Source organism: Gouania willdenowi, chromosome 5 (assembly GCF_900634775.1).
Source record: "Gouania willdenowi chromosome 5, fGouWil2.1, whole genome shotgun sequence".
Lineage (NCBI taxonomy): Eukaryota > Metazoa > Chordata > Actinopteri > Blenniiformes > Gobiesocidae > Gouania > Gouania willdenowi.
The window spans coordinates 37,151,436-37,174,642 of record NC_041048.1 but is presented as its reverse complement, the minus strand read 5'-3'; the positions used below and the strand labels follow the sequence as shown (position 1 = coordinate 37,174,642).

General features: G+C 36.9%; 1 protein-coding gene and 1 non-coding gene across 2 annotated transcripts; one reads left to right on the top strand and one right to left on the bottom strand.

The window, feature by feature from the left end:
* Window positions 1-2,370: 2,370 nt before the first annotated feature.
* On the bottom strand, window positions 2,371-2,443 carry trnaf-gaa (transfer RNA phenylalanine (anticodon GAA)). The gene has a single exon. It is a non-coding gene; the product is annotated as a tRNA-Phe (tRNA).
* A 1,171-nt stretch (window positions 2,444-3,614) lies between these two features.
* On the top strand, window positions 3,615-19,549 carry rpn1 (ribophorin I). The gene is made up of 10 exons (XM_028446460.1): window positions 3,615-3,978; window positions 5,721-5,785; window positions 8,223-8,529; window positions 9,738-9,947; window positions 10,025-10,217; window positions 11,354-11,453; window positions 11,537-11,675; window positions 14,621-14,740; window positions 15,757-16,002; window positions 19,042-19,549. The coding sequence occupies exons 1-10, from the start codon at window positions 3,739-3,741 to the stop codon at window positions 19,222-19,224; spliced, it is 1,803 nt and encodes a 600-aa protein (XP_028302261.1). The 5' UTR covers window positions 3,615-3,738; the 3' UTR covers window positions 19,225-19,549.
* The last annotated feature ends 3,658 nt before the right edge of the window (window positions 19,550-23,207 follow it).

Genomic DNA, 23,207 nt, shown 5'->3' with positions numbered 1-23,207 from the left:
AGACTGAACACGGAGTGCAAGGATTTCCAGTAGACATTTAGGTTCCCAGTCTGTTCCAAAGACAGATCAAACAGGAAAACTTGTGCTGGCTGCCTTCATGCCCACAGTTCAGCTGCACAGATTACAGCTCCAGCAGCAGTCAGTCACTGGTTATGTTTTCAGTGAGTGGAAGAATGTGGAGCAGCTGCTCCCAGAGCGTCTCCACATAATGTAGGAACCAGAGATGCTCAGTGAAGGTCAGGAGGAAAAGCAGCTTTGTGTGCAGCAGCAGACAAACAGTGCTGCTTGTCCTGTTAAATGTGAAGATGAAGAGGAGAAGCCCCAGGTCTCCCAGCTACACTACACATCAACATGAAGGTGGAACCTTCAAGCTATACTTTATATGCATTAATGAAATTACAAACTGTGGGAATTAACAGCAAAGGACCAGAAGCAACCCAGATCCAAGCTGTTTAGTACTACAAGGTCCTGATGGAACGGAGACAGACTTGTTTCAGGCTGAAGATGGTTGGCAGAAACCTCTGCCAGAGTCTGAAACTAAAACTGAAGCTGACTTTGAGTCTCCCAAGAAAAAGAGAAAGTTGTCTGACTCAAGTAAAAATCCTGAAATGGGGTGTAAAGCTTTCAAAACACAGATTGGTTCATTTCAACAGATTTGTTCACAGAAGAAGGTTCAGGTAAAAATGACATCTGAATGTGTGGGTGGTAAGAAAGCATCACTCAGTGCAGCTTCAAAACTGAGAATCCACACAGGAGAGAAACCATTTGAATGTGATGTTTGTAGTAAATGTTTTACCCGTAAGAGTACCCTGCAGTTACACATGATCGTAGGACAGCTTCTCTCTGACAGGGAATGTTTGGTTAGTTGAAGCGAAGATTAATCCATGATATAATTATCTTGATTCCTAGCATAGGCCCATAATGAGGGAAAACTATATACAAAATGACAACAAAACAACACAAACCCTTTGTTCTTTATTTTTGCCTCCAAAACCTTATCAACAAATATATAGAATTTTTTAACCCATTATTTACACAGAGTTGTTGAGCTCTTTAAGGGAAAATGTAGATTTACATTTGGAAGAATCCACTCTTATTTAAAAGTTGTGAGTAAATACATTTTAAGACAATAGAACCAATTACGTGTAATTTGCGATTGCATAATTGGCAATTATCAAGATATGTTGCAATGGTAAAGTATTTTTCCTTCTAAAATGTCGGCGATCGTTATTGGGAATGTTCCAAAGTGAACTATCGAACCAGGGACCTTTAGATTCAGTCTAATGCTCTCCCAACTCAAAGAGAGAAAAAAAAAAACAAAGAAATCGTGCTCGAATCCCATTCAGTGCAATCAAATGTTGGCGTTAAGCTTTCATAATTTGTGATTAGGTGTCAAAGTCCAAGTAAAATACAATAAACGAAAACTATTAAAACTTAAATTCCATGTGATGTTTACTGTTGTTTAATGCACCTTTTTATACTTACCACTTCTTTTTATTCTGTTTTAATACTTGATTTCTATTCTTTATTATTTAACTGCTGCTAACTGACTGTTACCAACAGAGTTTCGTTGTTTATTTGCAAAGGCAATGAAGTCTGTCATGTCTTATGTCGTATACTGTACACCAATCCAGATCAATACTAGTAATTAGACTAGTAATACCAGTCACCAGTTTTATATTACACATAAACTGTTCAATATATAAAATAAAAAAGTATTATGTACATATATAGTATAGTAATTATACCATAAATATATAATAAAATAAATAGTATAAATACTATATACTTATAGTTATTCAGTATTATAGTAGTAATGGTTATAATAATGATAATAATAATAGCGATACAAAATAATAAAAGAATCCAGTAAATAATAAAAACAATAATATTAATAATAATAATGATAAAGCAATGTTAATAGCAATAATAATATGAATACAATGAGAATACCAGTAACTATAATATAAAATATTATTAATCAAAAAATAATAATACCAGAATATAACATGATCCAACACCTGTGATTAGCTTGCAGAGATAATCATGATCGCGGCAGCGTGATTGGATTGTCAAACATGATCGAGGACATTTGATTTGACTTTTAAAAGATAGAGCAGGAAGCGTGATCGGTTTTAAAGGATAGAGCAGGCCACGTGATTGGTTTTAAGAGATAGAGCGGGCAGCGTGATTGGTTTTGATAACATAATGCGGTGACTGTAATTGGCCCAGCTGTCAAACATGATCGAGGACATTTGATTTAACTTTCAAACGATAGAGCAGGAAGCGTGATTGAGTTTGATAATATAATGCTGTGATTGGCTTTGCCTCCGTACACGGTGTAATGTTACTAAAATTGTTTCCCAATGCTGCCGAAACCCGGGATCGAACCAGGGACCTTTAGATCTTCAGTCTAACGCTCTCCCAACTGAGCTATTTCGGCGCATGTATGTTAGCGCGATGAAGTGAGTTTAAGAATTGTATGGGGAGGACAGGAGCGATGTGGGAGATGGACGGGGTTTTGGTGATGATGTGGGCAGCTGATCTCTGGACGACCGAGTTTATGGAGGAATTTTCTGGGGAGACCAAAGAGAATCGAACTGCAGTAATCAAGCCAAGAAGTGACGAGACTGTGGACAGGGATAGCACCAGTGTGAGGGGTGAGGGAGACCATGTTTGTGGCTGATACCACAACACCCCTCTAACTACAGAAACACTCTATCCCTTGCTTGTCTTTGCATAGGAATTTATGACCTGGGGAGTGCAGAAGTGGTCCAGACCAACCTACGCGATATGAACGTTGTTTTTTTTTTTTTTTTTTTTTTTTTCTGTTTAGTTCTTAATTTTAAATATTGTGTATTGTGTTTTGAACAGTATTTGCATATTTAGTTTTTTAAATTTGTTTTATTTATGTAGCTAGTTTAATGGAGGTAAATTTGTGTCTATAGTATTCAATTAAAAAAAAAATCACTTCATAAAATAATATCTTTTCAATCAAAAAACATTTTCAATAATAATAAAAAACATTTTCAATCAAAAAAGTTTACTTCAATAAAAGTAACCTTTTCAATTTAAAAAAAAAGCGTTCAAATGCAAATATTTGGGTCACAAATATTTTCTTTGCATTTGAACACTTTTTCTTTTACTGACAATATTTATTTTTTATTGAAGTAAAAAAGTTCTTTATGGAAGCAGCATTCCCGCATGTAAAAATAAATAAATAAATAGAAAAAGTAAAGTAATAATAAAACAATACAATAAGTATGACTAATTATGAGATATAAGTCATAATAATAATCATAATTATCATAATTATGGCAATTATGATACTTATTATGAGATAGTATCTCATAATTATGACTTAAGATTATTATTATTATTATTATTATTTTACTTTTCCTAATTTTTTTTACTTGCGGGATGTTTTTTTACTGGCGGGAATGGGTTTCCATAGTTTTTATTGAGGCTTTTTTATTGTTTTTTTTTTTAATAATAAAGACATCAATCTACCTACTTAGTTAATGTGGTTGTTATTTGTTAAGAATATATTTATTAATCCTTGTCGCTTGCGAGTAACAGCACGTTACGATGCACACCCTGTGACGTAATCACGCTCGCCTGAATGTAGCGTCATCATTTCTTCCTGAGAGCGGCACGGTGGCCTTTTCTTCGCTGCAGTTGTTTTTCCTCTTTCTACCGGACCAACCCAATACTTCACCCTTTCATTCTGTGTGAGAAATGCCCCTAAAAGCCCCGCTGCTGTCCGCCTGTCTCCTGCTGCTAGCAGCTGTTAGCCCGTTAGCTTCCGCTGACGGTTTAGTGAACGAGGATGTGAAGAGGACCGTGGACTTGAGCACCCACCTGGCTAAGATCACCGCGGAGATCGTGCTGTCCAACCGGGGACCCTCTGCCGTTTCCAGCTTCATGTTGGCGGTGGAACCGGAGCTGGCCCAGCACTTGGCCTACATCGGAGCCTCGGTAAGTCCACATACCGAGGATGAAAACACCCCTAACGACTTTAGGATTAGCTTTAGCATATTAGCCTTACACCCCAGACTGATTGTGCTGTCATCCATTTCAGCTTTTATTTAACTCTTTCAGTCGCAGACGTATAGTTACATGAAGTAATAATGAGTTTAGCTTTTTGTGCACTGAGATTTGGGTATTTAAGCACTATTAGTGTGTGGTTGTGTTTGCACTTCGATCTACAAAGTTAGTGCAATTACAATGAGTAGTGCAAGCTCTTTACTTTCCCAGAAACTACTTTGCAGACACACACTGACTGAGTCTCATAGGGACGCATTATGCCTGTATGTTAATGTGGTTTAGTGCACATTGGCTCGTGCTTTTTGTCTGGCAGCGGCTGAATGACACGTATGCGCGCAGGGCAGCTCACTTCCGGGTGTGACCACGCGCGAGCCTGCCCACTGCCATTATGAATGAAACCTCAACAACAGCCGCGTCTCTAATAAAGCTAGTCTGCTACATACAAACCTGCAATTTGCGGAAATAGTTTTTGCTCAACGTCTGTCCTTTGTGTATTTTTATTGTGTATGTTTTTTTTTTTTTTATTTTATGGTCGTGGCTATTGATACGGAAACGTATTCCCATCCCTAGTACCAGTTGACCTCAATGGTTTTATGTCAACGTATCAATAGACTTTGAGTGTATTCATACGCAACGCCCCTTATTGACCAGCTTCGGTGAGTGATAGGTGCACCACCTGACTTAAAGTTCCCTCAGTTTTATTTTAGCTCGTATTTATTTTTAGCTACCCTGCTAACCCTTTTATTTCAGTCCTATCCCTAACCCAGGGAATACCCAGCGGAAGGAAGAATTCTTGAGTCAGGCGCCTTAGACCACTCGGTCATCCTGACACGGTGAAGAAACAGACACATTAAACTTGTGTAAAAAAAAAAAAAGGTCTGGAAAAAGTACCCATAGTCCCTTGGACTATTGATACACTTTCATATCAATAGACACTTCCTCTTTTTAATGAGGTAATGGTTTGAGACCAATCCACTAAATTTTCAGAATCACCATTAGATAACTTGCGTTTCCAGAATGGAACTGCACCTTTAGGTATCGTACTAATGAATTAGAACCCGCCGTCCAACCGATATGGGAGTTTCTGGGTGGAGTCTAAGATTAAGGGTTTTAAAAAGTTGACATATAAGACCATTGAGGTCTATTCGTACTGGGGATGGTAATTGATAAGAATTTAGCAATTCCGATTCCATTATCAATACTGCTAATCGATTAGATTCTTGACTGATTCTCTTATTGAGTGAGGGAATTAAATAATACAAATGGATTTGTTTGCTTTAACTCTTTAATTTCCTGCAGGAATATCAGCTCTTTTTTAATCCACCAGGTATAGATAATAATTTATACAAAAGCGCTATATAAAATTGATGAATTATTTTGTCACCGTCTTCCTTGTCTGGTGAAGAAACACAGGAAAGCACAGTAAGAATGAAGGAAAAAGACTTTTATGCATCAGTTTACTCTACATCCCACAGTGCAATGTGCAAAACTTTTCAAACAATGTTAATAAACCGAATCAGAAATATAACTTTGCACATCACAGGCTAACCTCGTATTGTTAAATTAGCGTGATAAAGTGTCCAGATGCCCCCTGGGATTGTGCTCACTTTGTGAACTAGCGTTTTATGAAATTTAAAACCATTTGTGCTCATGTATGTGGACGTGTTTCACAGGTGAAGGTTGATGAAGATGATGATGGCACACTCGAGCTTCAGCAGACGACAGTACGAGGCCAAAGGTAAATGTTTTTATTCCCCTGTTGTGATTAATACATATCTAGGTGTTTATATAATGAGTTTACTCTGATCTAAAGTAGAGTATGGAATCAACACAAAGGGAGACATGATGCTTATCTACAGAAGGTGATTCAAAAAAGTGCTAGTTGAGAACATTGCAGCAGATTCCTTGTGAATATAAGGCTCTATTCTCTCATTCACGCAAGTCAGAAAAGCTGTCAGTCGCTGCGCACCGTCATCCCGGTTACGCACTCTGTGTGGACTGGCCCTGAAATTTGGGTATTCCCATTCAATTCTGGCCTTGCGTGTATTCTCCCTGGCATAAGGGCTGCGACCCGATAAGGTGAAACATTATATTGCACTAGAAGTTTGGACTTAGTTACAATTTAAGCCCCACTGACTTATAATATTGCAAAAGAGACTCCCAGAAAAAATCTATCCAAACTGTCACAAGGTTCTCGACGGGACAAAATGTGTTACATTTCAATATATTTTATCCGTGCCGTCCACTCTTTTTTTCTGCAGAGATGGTAGGTCTCGACGGAAGGTTGAGTTGCACATCAGCTGCTGCTCGATAAATGAAACTCTGACAGCCATCAGACTTCTGTCCACGTTGGTCACAGTGATGTCCAACTATTTTCATACTTTGTCCAATGTAAAGCCACAGTTTGATCCACTACAGAGTAAATAATAAGTGAAGCTGTCATATGCAGTGGTTGGTGAAATGCGCATGAGAGGATGGACCAGAAAGTGTTCCTACACATATTTAAATGGGGCTCATCTTTAGTTCGGACTCGCTCACATCAGCTCCATAAGGCTTTAAACAATTTATATTTTAAACTGAATATTATGTAATAAGCCAGTGGTTCTGTTTCACTGCAAACACATCTGTCTCCTCTGGATTAAAGCAGGATGCTCTGCGGGATTATATCCTCAAAGATCCAGCGCGTCACACTCGGTCACGCTTTAGATCAGGTACCGTATTGATGATGATGATGATGATGATGATGATGCGCTGATCATTTCTGAATGCAGGAGTGGAAGAAGTTAATAAAGTCAGGTTTTTCACACAAGCGTTAATCTATCGTTAGTAGAGGGGGGGGAAAGGAGAGATTTTAACTGTTGTTCGGACAAAAGAATGCAGCCAATCCTCACACTGCAGTAATCTGATCAAATCAACCTGTTACATTGTTTATCAATGAAGGCGTTTCAAATTAAAAGTGAGAGGGAGAATAGGGCCCCTAGTGAATACATTAATGAGTAAACTATACTCTGTTACTATTGCTTTACATACAGAGTTCAGTGGAGCCTGCTGACACATAGAAACAGCATGTCATGAATTGAAGGAAGGAAGGAATGTATGATATGAGGTGTTACATGAGATTCAACAAGAAAACCAAAGGCTACACAAGTCAAAAAAAAGTTTAGAGCACTGACCTAGATCAGTGGTTCCAAATATTTTTTGTCCTGTGTACCCCCCTTGACATTTTCAACAAATAATGTGTACCCCCCCTCTTCATATCATAAGTACCCACTCCATAGTTTCATATGCTTTTTCATTTTTTATTTTATATTGGCTGTTGTATTTACTATGTGTATGTATATATATATATATATTAGTATTTTTTAATTATTACCTACATCTTTTGCACTATTTTTTTCCTACACTGTCTTGCACTGTATTTTTCAAAAGTTTCGTTGTGCTTTTGTACAATGACAAATTATTCTGATGTGTCTCAAACATTGGTTCCCTAAGGCTTAATAATCTTTAAATTCAAAACAATGAGTGTGATTTAAAGTGAAATTTACTTTTATTTTTTAAATTACTTAAAGATGACTTCAATATTAAGCAAATATGGGCTCCTTTGTAAAATGTAGATATTTTTTTTATTTTCTATTGCCAGAAGTGCCATAAAATGGCATCTACAGCATAAAATAATCCTGTTTCAATAAATGACAAAAAATATAGTATTTAATAAATTAAGTGTTAAATCTTTCAGAGTACCCCCTGCTATGTGTTCCCGACCCCCAGGAGTACACGCATCCCTGTTTGGGAACCATTGACCTAGAACAGTGGTTCCTAAACTTCTCACAGTCCTGTAACCCTTCAAACATTTAACCAGAATCTATGTACTACTACTTAAAAACACACAATAATGTAATGTAATACCCGACAGTGAAATTTGTCTCTGAATTTGACCAATCCCAGGAATATTGTATAAAAAAATGAATAATAATCTGTAAACACACAAGAAAACATCATATTTAGAATTATCACTCGAGTTATTTAATGGCATTTTCATTAAGAAAAAATGTCTTCTGTTATTGTCTCTAAAACAATATAATTATTTAAAAAAGATTCCACTAATGTTCATAAATGAATTTCTTCCAATGGTGAAGTATTTTTGAGGCGTTAACATCCTCCTGTGTTTGTTGCAGTGGGGAGTTCTACAACGTGCAGCTTCCCTCCAGTTTGGCTGCTGGTTCTCAGCTGAAGACGAAGGTGGAGCTGATGTTCAGCCACGTCCTGAAGCCGTTCCCTACACAGATCGCTCAGGCCGAGAGGCAGCTGGTGGTCTTCCAGGGGAACCACTACCTGTACTCTCCGTACCCGACCCGCAGCCAGACCACACGCGTCCGCCTGGCCTCCAAGACGGTGGAGAGCTACACCAAGCTGGGCAATCCTAGCAAGAACGATGAGATAATAGAATACGGACCGTTCTCTGACATCGCTCCATTCAGTCAGGTACACCATACACCAGTGGTTTTCAACCTTGGGGGCGCCAGGAATGTCTAGTAATTGATTAAAAAATAAATTACTGATTAAAAAGATCTCTTCAATTCAACTTTATGTACATAGCGCTAATTACAACAAGTCATCTCAAAGCCCTATTAATCTACATATATTTGTATCTATTAATCTTAATATTAAATTGTTGTATAAATTCTTTGAGCGCTGAATATTGTTGTAATTAGTACTATATAAATTAAGTTGAATTGAATAATTATTATAATTAAAACACAACACACAATTTTAAACGACTGTATTCTATACTTTCACTTTCTCATATATAAATCTAGTTCAAATAAAATGCAGTATAAAAATATCTGAGCTGGTGCATTTGGTCACTAATCTTAGCTTCTCTATATCAGGGTTGGGGTCAATTACATTTGTCAGTAACAGTTGTGTTTTAAATTACCCACGTTCAATTAAAATTATGGAGACTGGCATTTTCCCCCAATTACAATTATAATTAAATTACAATTATTTTTATCCTCAAAGTTAATTACAAATACATTCTCAATTACTAAAGTTCAATTACAATTAATCACAATTACTGAGCCTGAAATATATAGGCTAATAAAAGTTAGCCTTTCTCTTGTGTTAGCTTTCTGTTAGCATTTCTTATGATAACGGATCCTAAATCAGCTGTAAAATACACTAAAAACAAATCTATCATCTAATTTCTTTCCCATCTATTGGTTATCCTGACAGGCTTCCTAATCAATGAACATATAGGTTTTAATATTTTTGGTGTGGCCGTCTGAGCCTTTTTTGTATCTATATAGCCCCAGTTTTTCATTTTGTTATTGTAATTGCCAAGAAAATTCTATAAAAATGTCAGTCAATTATTAACTCAATTACAATTTGATTACAATTATGACAGCAACAGATCTTTTAAATCACAATTACAATTATAATTACGCCATAATTGTAATGATCAATTATGCGATTACAATTATAATTGACCCAAACCCTGTTCCATATCTTTAACACAGTAAAACAAACATGATCTGAAACAAATATTAGAAGAAAAAAAATGTCTTTGGGTCTACAGAAATTTGTGATATAAAAATGGGGTCACGACCCAAAAAAGGTTGGCAACCATTGCGATCCACACTTTCTTTCCACTGATGCATAAAATGTGTTGACGTGTGTTTCCCACTGCTCAGGACACGATGAAGATCCATTATGAAAACAACTCGCCCTTCCTCACCATCAGTAGCATCACCCGCACCATTGAAGTGTCTCACTGGGGCAACATTGCTGTGGAGGAAACCATTGACCTGAGGCACACGGGGGCTGTGCTGAAGGGTCCTTTCTCACGTTACGATTACCAGCGTCAGTCTGACAGCGGCATCTCCTCCGTCAAGTCCTTCAAGGTCTGATATTTGCACCTCAGTTTGTAGGTCAGTGTTTAGGTGGTTCTTAAATGTTGTACTACTTTCCTCCTCTGCAGACTATACTGCCCGCCTCCGCTCAGGACGTTTACTACAGGGATGAGATCGGCAACATCTCCACCTCTCACCTGCAGGTTCTGGATGATTCTGTGGAGGTGGAGGTCCGTCCCCGTTTCCCTTTGTTTGGAGGCTGGAAGACGCACTACATCATTGGGTACAATCTGCCAAGCTACGAATACCTTTACACTCTGGGTAGGTTGACTGCTCATTACTGTTAGATGTTTGTCAGACATAATGTTGTTACTCGACCGCCTTTAAGAAAAGCCATCAGGCATCTGAAGCTGACATTAAACACTGCGGATCCTTCAAAAGTTTTAAAAGGCAGTACATTCATGAAAAATAAGGTCTTAATTGTCATTAAATTGTGTTAAATCAATGTTTCAAAAGTTTTACATTTTAAATAGACTTTACATGATCAGGATTTTTGGGCCGATCACCGATCAGTGAGTTTAAAAAAATCAATCACCGATCCGAACGTATGAATATTTTTTTTTAGGTACTGACCAAATTCCTTTGGTACTACCTGAAAATTTTGGTACTATGGAAAATCAAACGGTACCATGTTTCTGGACCTTAATGCATCCTTGTGTTTGTGAGGGAGCGGAAGAGTTGGATATTTCCATGCAGGACCTGAACATAACATTGCACGCACAAGAGCGTCATGGCTCCACTTTTTAAAATGCGATGCTGACCGTGCACTTGCAGGTGTAAATGTGAAATAAATCATTTAATTTAGTTCACGAACAGCAGCTGTGTCGACTACAAGAGAGTTGGAAGATTAAGCTTTTAGCTGGAAGTTGATTGCACTTTACTTTCATGAAACATACTGGACACTTATAGATTTTATTTATTTATTTAATAACTTAGAATCAGAATCTGTTGTAGAAGCAAAAGTTAAACTTTTTTGAATTGTAATGACATTTGACAGTTTGATAAACATACCCCTTGTTTTTGATCTTGGTACTTGGATTACAGTTAGTTACCATTTACTTGTTCTCGCAAATTAAAAAAACTTACTCGCTGTTAAAAGTTGAAGAATGGCTTGGGATGATTATTTGCCCTAAAATATAAAATGCATAATAGTAGTTGACACAATTAACCACATTTAGAATGTGTGGTATGATTTCTGGAAGTTTAATAACCAGTCAAGTTATTTAATTAGGGAAAGAGGAAAACGCTACTGTGTAAACTGACACAGAAATGATGTGAAAAGTCCCTGCGTATCTTTGCAGTGACTTTTCTGTGCAAAGTTTTTCACCTTCCTGTTAATGAATGAATAGTTGAGATTAAAACACAGTGATTATTGTCCTTGTGTCTTTGCGTCACAGGGGATCAGTACGCTCTGAAGATGAGACTGATCGACCATGTTTATGACGACCAAGTCATCGACGAAATGACCGTGAAAATCATTCTTCCCGAGGGGGCCAGGTAAGCACCCGCTCAGAGATTAACTGAAACAATGCGTCCGCAGCTGCTGATGTGGATTTTTCCCGTTTCTCCTTCCCCGTCAGAAACATCCACGTGGACACGCCGTACAAAATCCACCGTATGCCAAACCAGCTGCACTACACTTACCTGGATACGTTCGGACGGCCGGTGTTGGTCGCCACTAAGAACAACCTTGTGGAACAGCACATTCAGGATGTTGTAGTGAGTGGAAATGGAGTTACTCTCGATCAGTCAATGAGACTACATGCTTTTTTTAGTCTTAGATTTAGCTTTGTTAAGCCCGATATGTAATAACTCGAAAACCTGAAATGTAATAATCAATAATATAACAAGATGCTGAGGCCAAAACGGAAAAACTTTTTGCCCAAAATGTAACGACATACACATATGCCCTTTAATCCATAAATCATTGACTCACTCTGATGTATTACAATTATTACTAGGGCTGGGACGATACCCCTTTGTCCCAATTCGATTTTCATCCCCATTCTTGGGTGCTGATTCGATTTAAATTGCGATTCTGATTTTACATGTTTTGCGATTCTACAGTGATGATTATCATGATTTTTTTTCTTCATCCAAACACATAAGTTGAATCCTAAACTTCTAGAAATATGTCACAGTTCCAGAAAACAATACCCAGTATCGTGAATCGAATCGTATCGTTACATTCCTAGATGCAACTCGTGTTTGCACTCACTTATTGGTGCATTACCGCCACCCAATAATGTGAAAAATACAATAAAAAAAATCGATACTGGGAAGCAGAATCTTTTATTAATATCGGCACACAAAAAAATCGTGGAATCGATTTTCTTTCCCACCCTTAATAATTATCATATTAAGGGAAAATATTTAGCTTTTCCCAAAATGCAATAACAAACTAAAAGAAATTTCACGTTCTGGGTTCAGCGTCTTGTAACATTTTGGGTTTTCTGAATTTTTTTACCTACATTTCAGGCTCAGCACTTGTGTTACATTATTGACCAGCTATTACAGTGTTTTTCAACCTGAGGGTCATTTCCCCATGCGGGGTCGGATTGGAATAAGATTAGGTCACCTGAAAAGTCTAGTAATATATTGTTTTACACAGTTTAAAAAAAGCTTAATTCAAGGATTTGTATTTGTCATTATGTGCATGTCCTCAAGTTCCCCATTATGCCCTTAAAGAATAGAGTAAAATAATAATAGTATAAAATAGAAAAATAGAAAGAATACCTGTAATATAAATAGAATACTGTATATACAGAATATTACAAATAAACAATAATGTACTAAACAATAGTGACAATAATATCACAGAAAATGTGTACAGTGCAGGAAGAGGCAGAAAGCTCAAAGAGCTTCAATAATTCTTCTTTTTCAAATTAAAACACCACATACATTCTCTGCAAACTGTATTCTATACTTTCAATTTCTCATGTAGTTCAGATGAAAAGCTGTATGAATATATCAAGAAGCTAATTTTCGATAAAGAAAGTCTCTGGTTCACCAGAAATTTGTGATTTAAAAATGGGGTCATGACAAGAAAAAGGTTGGGAAACTCTGAGTTATTACACTTTAGGTTTTATTAAAATAAATGTATAACATTTTGGGTTGTTGTTACATATCGTGCTCTCACAAGCACTCAAGGTCAGTGTTGATCTGACACTAACAAAAAAACCTGTACCTGTTTCAATAGTTTACCAGTCAAAATTTTATGTATTTAAACTAGTGCTGGGCAATGACAAAAAATTCTTAATCGCAATTAATTGCATTATTCTCTGCGATTAATTGCAGTGTTGTGTGCAAAATTCAATAATATTTTATTTTAAAAGTACTGCTGTGTGAACAAAAATGCAACATTTGACCTGTAAACACAAACAAACAAAGTGCTTATTAAGAACAAAATTCTCCAACATAGTGTACCCCCAGAGACCAGAGCCAGTATCAACCGTTTGAGCAACAGCAACAGTTTTAAATCAGTTTTCTATTTTTTTCTAAACAGGTAACATTAGAATAATTTTTCTTTTATTAGGGAGCATCATAAACAGGCTATTTTCAGTAACAAGTGTCCATGTTAAGAGGAAGATGAAGTGGTTGACTACAAAAAAAACAGTACAAAGCTGTGCTTTCCTCTGCAGAAGACTTTTTAGTCTTTGAAGTCCATGTTGTACTAGATTTTCTTTGGAGAATTGTAGTAAAAATAAATAAATAAATACAAATAAATAAAAAAAGATTGATGACAGAATTAACTGCATTTATTAATTCCTCCAACGTTACATTTTCTTACTCTTCAACACCAGTAGTTTCCATTGAGAGCAAACGTTGGTGCGCGTTGTAACGCTGTCGCCTTTATAGTCGAATCATTTTCATACAACTCGTGTATTCTTCTCGTGATGGTGCGCCATGAGGGAGGCTCATACCTGTCGTCATTCGTTGCGATCCTAGGAACATTCCTCAGATCAACATCTGCAACAACACTTAACAGCCTGCAGTTTGTAGCTATCCACTTCACCATGGTATTTGTTAGCTTGTCTCGCTTTTGTTTATTGATGCTTCGCCCACACGATGCGTCTAATGTGGACTGCTGAAGCCTCCGTTTGCTGTTTGTTTGCTGGATGAATTGGCAGCGTCAACGGTCTGTATTGTGTTTAAGTGATACTTGGGACTTGAAGTACTCCGGTGATGAGAAAATTCAGCTTTGCAGTAACTACACATAACGTTAGTTTCATCCAGTTGGCCGTCTGGGAGCGATTTAAAATTAAAATGTAAGAGCTCGGTACCTTTCATCTTGTTTCTGTCCTGCAAGTTATTTTCTGTTCCAGCTCTTCATCATGTGACATAACAACATCTGACCCAATGAGCAACAGACTTTCAAAATAAAATAATAAACGGAGTTAATGCGTGTTAAAATAATTATTGGCGTTAATTAATTACTGCATTAACTTGCCCAGCATTAATTTAAACGTCTCTGTAGAAAGTATTGACTCTTGCCACAATTCTAAGTGTATCACTCTGACCGTTCTAAAGTAGCAACGACACAATTTCAAGTCAATATTTTTAAGTAAAGTTGTTTTCCAAGTCAAAAAACAAGTGAAGTATCTGGTGAGACTTGGCTCAGTTTCTTTACATTTTGCTCATTTTTTTTCCTTTTTGTTTCTCAGGTGCATTATAACTTCAATAAGATCCTGATGCTGCAGGAGCCTCTCCTGGTAGTCGGGGCGTTCTACATTCTCTTCTTCACCGTCATCATTTATGTACGCCTGGACTTTGCCATCACAAAGGTATGACAAACGCTTTCCGTTTCACTCCCCCTGCTGCGTTTCAAAGCCTGTGCAGCACAAACTACTAAAGGCCTGAGATTTCCACACCACGCAGAAAAAAACACCACAAGGATTTCAGTGCACAATCCATATTTTAAACAAGCAGATCTTACAGAATATCTAGTGTAGGATGGAGAGTTGTTGTCCTCTTCTGAATAAACCTGTTTACGAGAGTCTTCTCTACAATATTCAGGTTGAGAATGCTACAGTTGTGTGTGAGTGAAGTATTAGAAAATATGTGATGGGCAATATGAAAACCAGGAACATGTTGGAGTGTTCTGAATTATTTACAGATTCCGAAAGTGTGGTAACTAACTTGACCTTTTTTAAACCTCGGATATGGTTATTTGAAGCATGGAGTGCTTTCTTTATAACTTCAATAACTTTATATGACTATATATCTCAGAAAATGATGGTATGTCCATTTTCTCCATTTTTCTCATGACTATTTGTTCCTGGTGTTGCGATGGCGAGTCACATATTGATCATGTTGTATTCACTGAGGAATAATCTCATTGTTAAATGTGAGCTGTTGCAATACATTTTATCAGAAATTACCGAAGTAATTGTTGGATTTGTGATATTTGTAATAATCTTTAAATAAATCAGAGAAAATGTGTTTTTTTTAACATGAATATAAAAAGCTCAAAGTTTCTTAGCAGAGGGAATACTGATGGACTGTTGGATTATATTCATTTTGAGGCAAATTTCTGTGTAAAACAAGTGTTTTCTTTTTCTTTTGCTAGCAAAATAATACATAGTATGATATTTTTCAGTCTCTGACTAAAATGAAAATAATACAATTACTGCAAAAGCAGTTTGTTTCGTAAGTTTTCTTTCTATTACTAGTATTCAGGTGTTTTTTAGTGGATGTCAAACACTTGAGTTTGTATTTCCTGTTAATCTATTGGCTGTTCTAAGAGGAGAACCTGATAAAGGACGAGGCTTTGTTTCATCCTCCTATTTTTAATTTCCAGGATCCTGCAGCTGAGGTGAGGATGAAGGTGGCCTCCATCACTGAGCAGGTGCTGACGCTGGTCAACAAACGTCTGGGTCTGTACCGCCACATGGACGAGGTGGTGAACCGCTACAAGCAGTCCCGGGACACGGGGGCGCTCAACAGTGGGCGGAAAACCCTGGAGGCGGAACACCGCACGCTGACCAATGAGATCAGCTCGCTGCAGGCCCGCCTCAAAGCAGAGGGCTCCGACCTGGCTGATAAGGCAAGTCAATTATACATATAGCAAAATCTAAATTTTGTAATTTAAAAGGAAAACTACGTTTTAAGATACAATATGCTAGAACAACACTGAAGCGGATGAGTTGAACAATAGCTGGTGTTAAATTATGGAACTGCCTAACCCGGGGTTTCCACTGGATACGTCTCTGCTGCGCCACGACACCGATCCGGTATTTCACCGCTGTCCGCCGTCCGGTAATTCATACCGGTTGCGTTTGGAGAGCGCCGCGGTGCGCTCCGGTTGAACGACTGTGACGTCATGATACAGATCAGTTCTCACGATGTTTATATAATTGTGCGAGAACGCAGTTAAATGTATGTGTTATAAACGCAACAATAAACAAACAGGTCAGTGTTCCTAACAATGGAGAACAAGAAGGTTGGACTCTGGATTTGTCATAGACACATTTTTTAGCAACAGCCAACAGAGACGAGATAAAACTGCACCATTCAAACATGAACTAAATCAAAGTTGCTGCAGTTTACAGTGTAGTTACAGTATGAGAGGAATCAAAATAGTGGATGTGAATTTGTTTTTACACATTATGACGTTTTGGTGATGTATTTACTTGAAATATAATCTGAAGTGTTTTATTTTGAAAAGTAACCCGATATTTTATTGCGGAGTACGTGCTTAATTTCCTGTTTAGCTTCATTTGCTCTGTGCTGATTGATGCGTCGTGCTCCGGTGTCCGCCAGAAATAGAAGTCTTGCGTATATCTGGCGCAGGGCACCGGACTGTCGCATCTGGGAAGGAGCTGACACGCACCGCAGCGGACCCGGTGGAAATTAACACATAGACTAAAATGGAAACCTATCAGCTCCGATGACGCGGCGGTGACGTTCCGCAGCGGAGCCGCATCCGGTGAAAATTGAGGGTAAAGGATGAAATATATCAAAGCACCAATATAAACCAGTTTAAAAAGCTTTGTAAATCATTTATCGTTAGTAAGTATAAGAAAGAAGAGCAACAATTTTACCTAGGACAGCGATAATATATAGTATGTATATAATGGTATAAAACTTACTCAATAAACATAATAAAAGGTATATATTGGTATAAAGTAGACTATGCATTGAAATATTGTCACACTATAATTTGTATTTAAATAGTATATTATTAATAGTATGTACATGCGTGTGTAGGGATGTAACAATTCACTCAACTCCCGATACGATTCGATTCACGATACTGGGTTAACGATACGATTTTTTCACGATTTATTTTACAAAATGGGACTGTAGACAAATGATGACTGAAAAATATTCCTTTATTTTTTGGGAGAAAATACTGTATTATCTTCCTTTTATTTTTTGTTGTCAAAACAATCCCTTGATAAACTATTCAAATCAATGCAATTTAACTAAAAATAAATTTTGAAATAAATAAAGGAATAATACAAATGAAGAAGAAGCTTATTAATTTAAATTCTGGTTCTATAGTAAACAATACAAAACTACATGATAGTTTTTTCTTTTTAAAAGTGCAACTGAAAAAGTATTTTGTGCCTTAACAATTGGACTTTAAAAAAAAAAAAAAAAAACGTCATTGCACTGATTTACGTCAGATATTTGTTTGGACCAGCAGAGGGCGCTGGTAACCCAGTGGCCGGTTGCCATGCAGATATTCTGTGCAGTGAAGAAGAGATGATATGTGCTAGCTGACAGAGCTAATAGAAAAACGTGAGTTTTACAGATATTCACGTAATATTACAGATATTCTTTCGGTGCTAAAGGGGCAATAAATCATTCATTAACATGTAACATTAACATGTAAGAGTAGAAGGCGGCCAGAAAGAAAGTAGTAGCAGATTCTGCCCGCCGGTACACTGCTGGAGAATAGAAGGGATAAATATGTAGCGCCCTCTGCTGTTTAAAAAAGTACTGCGATTCAATTTTCAAAGTATCGATGTCAATCGTGATACCTATGAATCGATTTTTAACTGCCTTACGATTAATCGTTACATCCCTATGCGTGTGTGTACGTACGGTATGTATTCATGTTTGTTGTGCATGTATAAACTGCATATATTAAACATTACTGTAGAATATGTATTGAATGTGTACAAATAGTAATATTAGTTTTCTAATTATATTTTGTGATATTATCTAGAGCACGGGTTCTCAACCTTGGGGTCTTGATCCCATTTGGAGTCGAGACACTAGGAGGGGGTCGCCAGATGCCTTTAAGAAACAAGGAATATTTTTTTTTAACGTTTAGAGCCCATTTTTGCTTATTTTTACCCTTTTTCTGCAACTACACAAAACTTGCCATATTTTAACTTATTTTCGTCACTTTTTCTGGCCATATTTTTGCTCCTTTTAATGTATTTTTGCTACATTTCTGCCATTTCTCCATCAAATTTCAGTGCCTTTTCTGGACATTTTTTTCCACTTTCAAGCACTTACCCTTTCCCACCTAATGTTGCTAATGTTCACTCATTATTGTCACCATATTTCATGCTTATTTTTGCCAATTTAACCATGTTCACGATTTGTCATGCTCATTATTTGCCATTTTAAATGAATTGTTCCAATATCAACGCTTTGAACCCTTTTTAACACTTTTTCTGTCCATTTTTTTTTTCCATGACCAATTTCTGTGGTTGTTAAAATCCTGTTTCACCAGCTTTTCCACCGTTTTTAATCTCTCTTAACTCATTTTATTTCTGATTAAAACAAGGATTTACAACTTTAAGATGACTATACACTATGGCCCAAATAATAATAAACTTCCTGGATAACAGTGGATTTTATTCAGATGAATAAATAAATGTGGTTATCACAGATTCATAGAACAATGGACCATCATTTTGCTGACTTTATGAATGGACCCCAAAAAACTCTCCCCTTTATTTCTCCTGATAGATGACCCTGTCTCCACATGACTGTTCTTCAACGGTCATGTCTGTTAGTTTGACAATTAATGGTTGTTTGTTCTGTTTTTTGTTTGTTTGGGTCGTCATGGGTCCTCTGTGAGGTGTGCTCACCACTTCCTGTGTGTGTGTGTGTGTGTGTTCAGGTCGGGGAGGTGCAGAAACTAGACGGCCTGGTGAAGGAAATGGTTTGCCGCTCGTGTCAGGAGGCCGAGCGTCTGGTGGCGGGAAAAGTGAAGAAGGAGGCGTACATCGAGGGAGAGAAGAATCTGTCTCTGAAGAGACAGGACATGGTGGGAAGGATCGACAGTCTGCTGGACACGCTCTAAATAAAGCCACACACACACACCGGCTCCAACCCACTATTTGTATGAGAACCAAACAAAACGTGACACGATGTAACATCGCAGCTCCCAGACTCATTCTGGTTCTGCAGTGATGATGATGATGGGTTTATCCAAACATTTCTGCCTTGTGATAAACTTGAGGTCACTGCATGTTCAGCTCCAAACACGTTCATCAGCTGTTAAAAATATACACACTGGGCTCCAACAAGGCTTTTCCTGTTTAAATCTGGATGTTTTCTTTAATTATTGATGCGTATGAATGGTTAAGGGACAGATTTTTTTTTTTTTTATTAAATGATTGACCGGCCTGAGTGTTTTCAGTCTCGTGTGTTCTTTGCTCACTCTTACTGTCTCTATTGCACTTAAATCATGTTTTCTACTCATCCCCCAGACATTTGTATTTGGAAGAGAAATGGTTGAAGCTCTGAATCCCTGTCATCACAGTTGTTTGTTTTTGAGGTCATATTTTCTACATTTTGTAATTTTTCTTTCATAAATGGTGTTTGTAGACTGAGATTAAAATCAAGAGATTGGACTGTGCGACAAGACGAGAAAAGCAGTGGTGAAAAAGGGCAAATCTGTCAAATTCACAATAAAGGTCTGAGAAAAGAATTTAAGTTTGAGTTTTTTTTCACCGTGTGATGACACCAACAATAAACATTCATCATTAGATTTGATTATTAACTAAATTAAGGGACCACGTTCCATAGTAATTAATATATAAGAGGAATATGATAAATTTGATCCTTTAAATTTGGATATTAACAGGTTTCTATTTATATACTGGATCATCTTGAGATTACAACAAACCAAAAGACATGAACATTGAAGAACAGTCATGTGGAGACGAGGTCGTCTATAAATGGGAGTGTGTTTTGGGGTCTATCCATAAAGGCAGCAAAATGATGGTCCGTTCTATGAATCTGTGATGACCACATTTATTTATTTATCTGAATAATATCCACTGTTATCTAGGAAGTTTTTTTTTTTTAGTGCCATATTATATAGGCATCTTAACCCTTGTGCTCTCCTTTACGTTTACATACACTTTATGTACACAAACAGTCAAAAGGGCAATAAAAATTTACTCCATTAATATTTTTTTTTACTTTCACTGCATCAGATCTCTTCAATTACTTCAGACCTATTCATAGATATAAAATTATTTATTTTATAATTTTCAAACGGTTTTTATGTTTGTATGGATTTTTTTTTGTAGTTAACCACTGATTTTGGAAACAGAAAAAACATGAAATTTGCAGTATCTCTAAAAAAAAGGTGCAAAAAAAAGGCTCAGAAGTCTGTTTTATATATATATCTACAAAAAAAAATGCATTTTAAACATTTTTAGATTATTTATATTGGAATGAATAGAATAGATAGAATAGAATGCCTTTATTGTCACTGTACACGTACAATGTGATTTTAAAAAAAAAAGCCAACTCCAGTAGCAGTGGAAAACAGTGTAAGAAATAAACAATATATACAATATAAACATAGGACATAAATAATACAAAAAAGGAGGTAAAGTGAAGAGTCATGAGGAGTAAATAACTACAGTGCTATATACAGTAGGGATAGACCGATATGGATTTTTTAGGGCTGATTTTTTTCCCATCAGCCTTAGTCGATGACCGATACAGATTGCCGATTTTCTTGAACCGATATTTGGAGCCGATACTACATTTGCTCCCTCAATTTACATCATAAAAACTACACAATGACAATAACAAATAGTACAAGTCTCAATTTTTTTTTTTTGAAAAAAGGAGCATTTATTGAAATTAACAACAAGTAAAAAATATTTAACAAATATTAAAAACAGGTGATGTGGAACAAGAACAAGTAAAAAATATTTAACAAATATTAAAAACAGGTGATGTAGAACAAGAACAAGTAAAAAATATTTAACAAATATTAAAAACAGGTGATGTGGAACAAGAACAGGTAAAAAATATTTCTGCTCTGTAAATAATGCAGCTCGGCGAACGCAGCAGCTTTCATCGGCCGATGCGGATATACGTAAAAAATGCAAGAAATCGTCCGATAAGGGTCTGGTGTATAAGTGTATAGCACATTATCTATATATACAGTTCAATGGTATTACACAACAGTGTTTTAAAAAGTGGCTGAGGAGAATCCAGGGGCTTTCACTGAGACCAGAGGATGTGAGAGTTCAGAGTGGTCATTGGTTTTGGAAAGAAGCTGTTTTTGAGTCTGTTTGTTGTGGCCTTAATGCACCTGTAGCCCCTCCTTCATAGGTCGAGAGGGACATAAACGTAAACAACCTAACAATGGTGGATTGGATGTATTAACCTTTGAAACACTGAACAATTATTTAAGATGAACTGGTTCATTAACTTATGTAGACAAAATATTCTGGAACTCATTCTCCTCCAAACATGTATTTAACTCCTTTAGGCGGAATCCAGTTTTTGTTTAAATGCAATTATAAAGTTATCTTTCAAATCTTTCAAACTTCCACAAACAAGCTCTACTGTCCTGGAAACTGATCTATAAACATAACTTCTCACCAACCAGCTGCTACATATGGAATAATGAAGACATCCTTTATTAAAAAAAAAAAAAGAATAAATCATTGCTATATACGGCTTGGATGGAGCATGGGATTGTATCAGTGGCGGCTGCTGGTCTTTCATGCAGGGGAAGCTCATTTTCTGCCTACTTCAGAAAATGTATCTGTTTATTTAAATGTGAATTCTAGTAGAATTCACATTTTGTTGTCAACAACTATTTGTAGATTATCGCACACGCACGCACGCGCGTAGCTGCTGCGCGCTGGAGTGTGAGTGTTTGGTCAAAAGTCTCACAACACAAGCAGTAACAGTCTCCACAAACACCAAAAACAGACACTAGGTTTGTCAGAAGTTGATTCGCTATGAGAGGATCAGCAAAGTCTCCGTGTCACACAGAGCAACGGACTGAAATATTTGAAAAACCCGCCTGTGTGCTTACGTCATACTCTCTGATTGGCTCATTTCGCTGTCAATCAAAATTGAATTAGCCTGAGACAGATCATCCAATCATCATCCATTATTCCAGCGTCCGGAACAGACAGATCCAGCCCACTGCTCCATAGACCTCCTGTGAAGCCCGGCGTCCGATGGGCGGGACTAAGTGCGTCATAACCGAGCATTTATCCAATGAGCGTCTAGTTTGACTGCAGTGGATCAACCCCTAAATCCTGTCCCATTGAAGTCAATTGAAGCTGAACTTCACCACTGTTTATTAACACTGTGACGCTGCGGTAATGAATGAAGAACGTCACGCTGTCACTGTCAGTTTCCTGTTATAAGAAGCTGATTCTGAACTAAACATACATGTGTTCTGTCATATATTTAGTCAATGAAATGTACACACAACACTACATATTTGACCACTGATTTTAGGGGAAGCTGAGGTTCCCTTGTAGTCTTAAAGCATCCGCCACTGGATTGTATTAGTTAATCATCTTCTTAATGACCAAGGTCTTTTACTTTCTTAAGAAGAATTTTAGTTAAAATGTCAGTTGCCAGTGACCCCAAAGAAATATGCTGTGATCTTTGATGTATTACCACATCATGCTGCAGCTTAAATACTGCTGTTATAAACTATGAGTGTGAGATTTCTGTTGGTGAAGTTACAGTAGACATTACAAAAAAAAAAATAAAAATCCTGCTCTAATAGATATCTGAGAACATTGGCCAAGTTTGCCTAGAGGGCAGATTTACTGGTCTGCACAACTTAGAGGGGTTAACTGGCATAAAGTGTGGTTGGCTGATGATAAATTGTGTTTTAATAACGGAGTGAAAAAAGTCACATTTAAAATATTACATTAAATATACCCCACAAAGAAGACACTTAAAAGATTTAAACTAGACATTGAATATTTGTGTCATTTCTGTGAACTCAATGAAGAAACTATTGCTCACTTATTTTTATCAATGCACTTACAGTAGAACCTT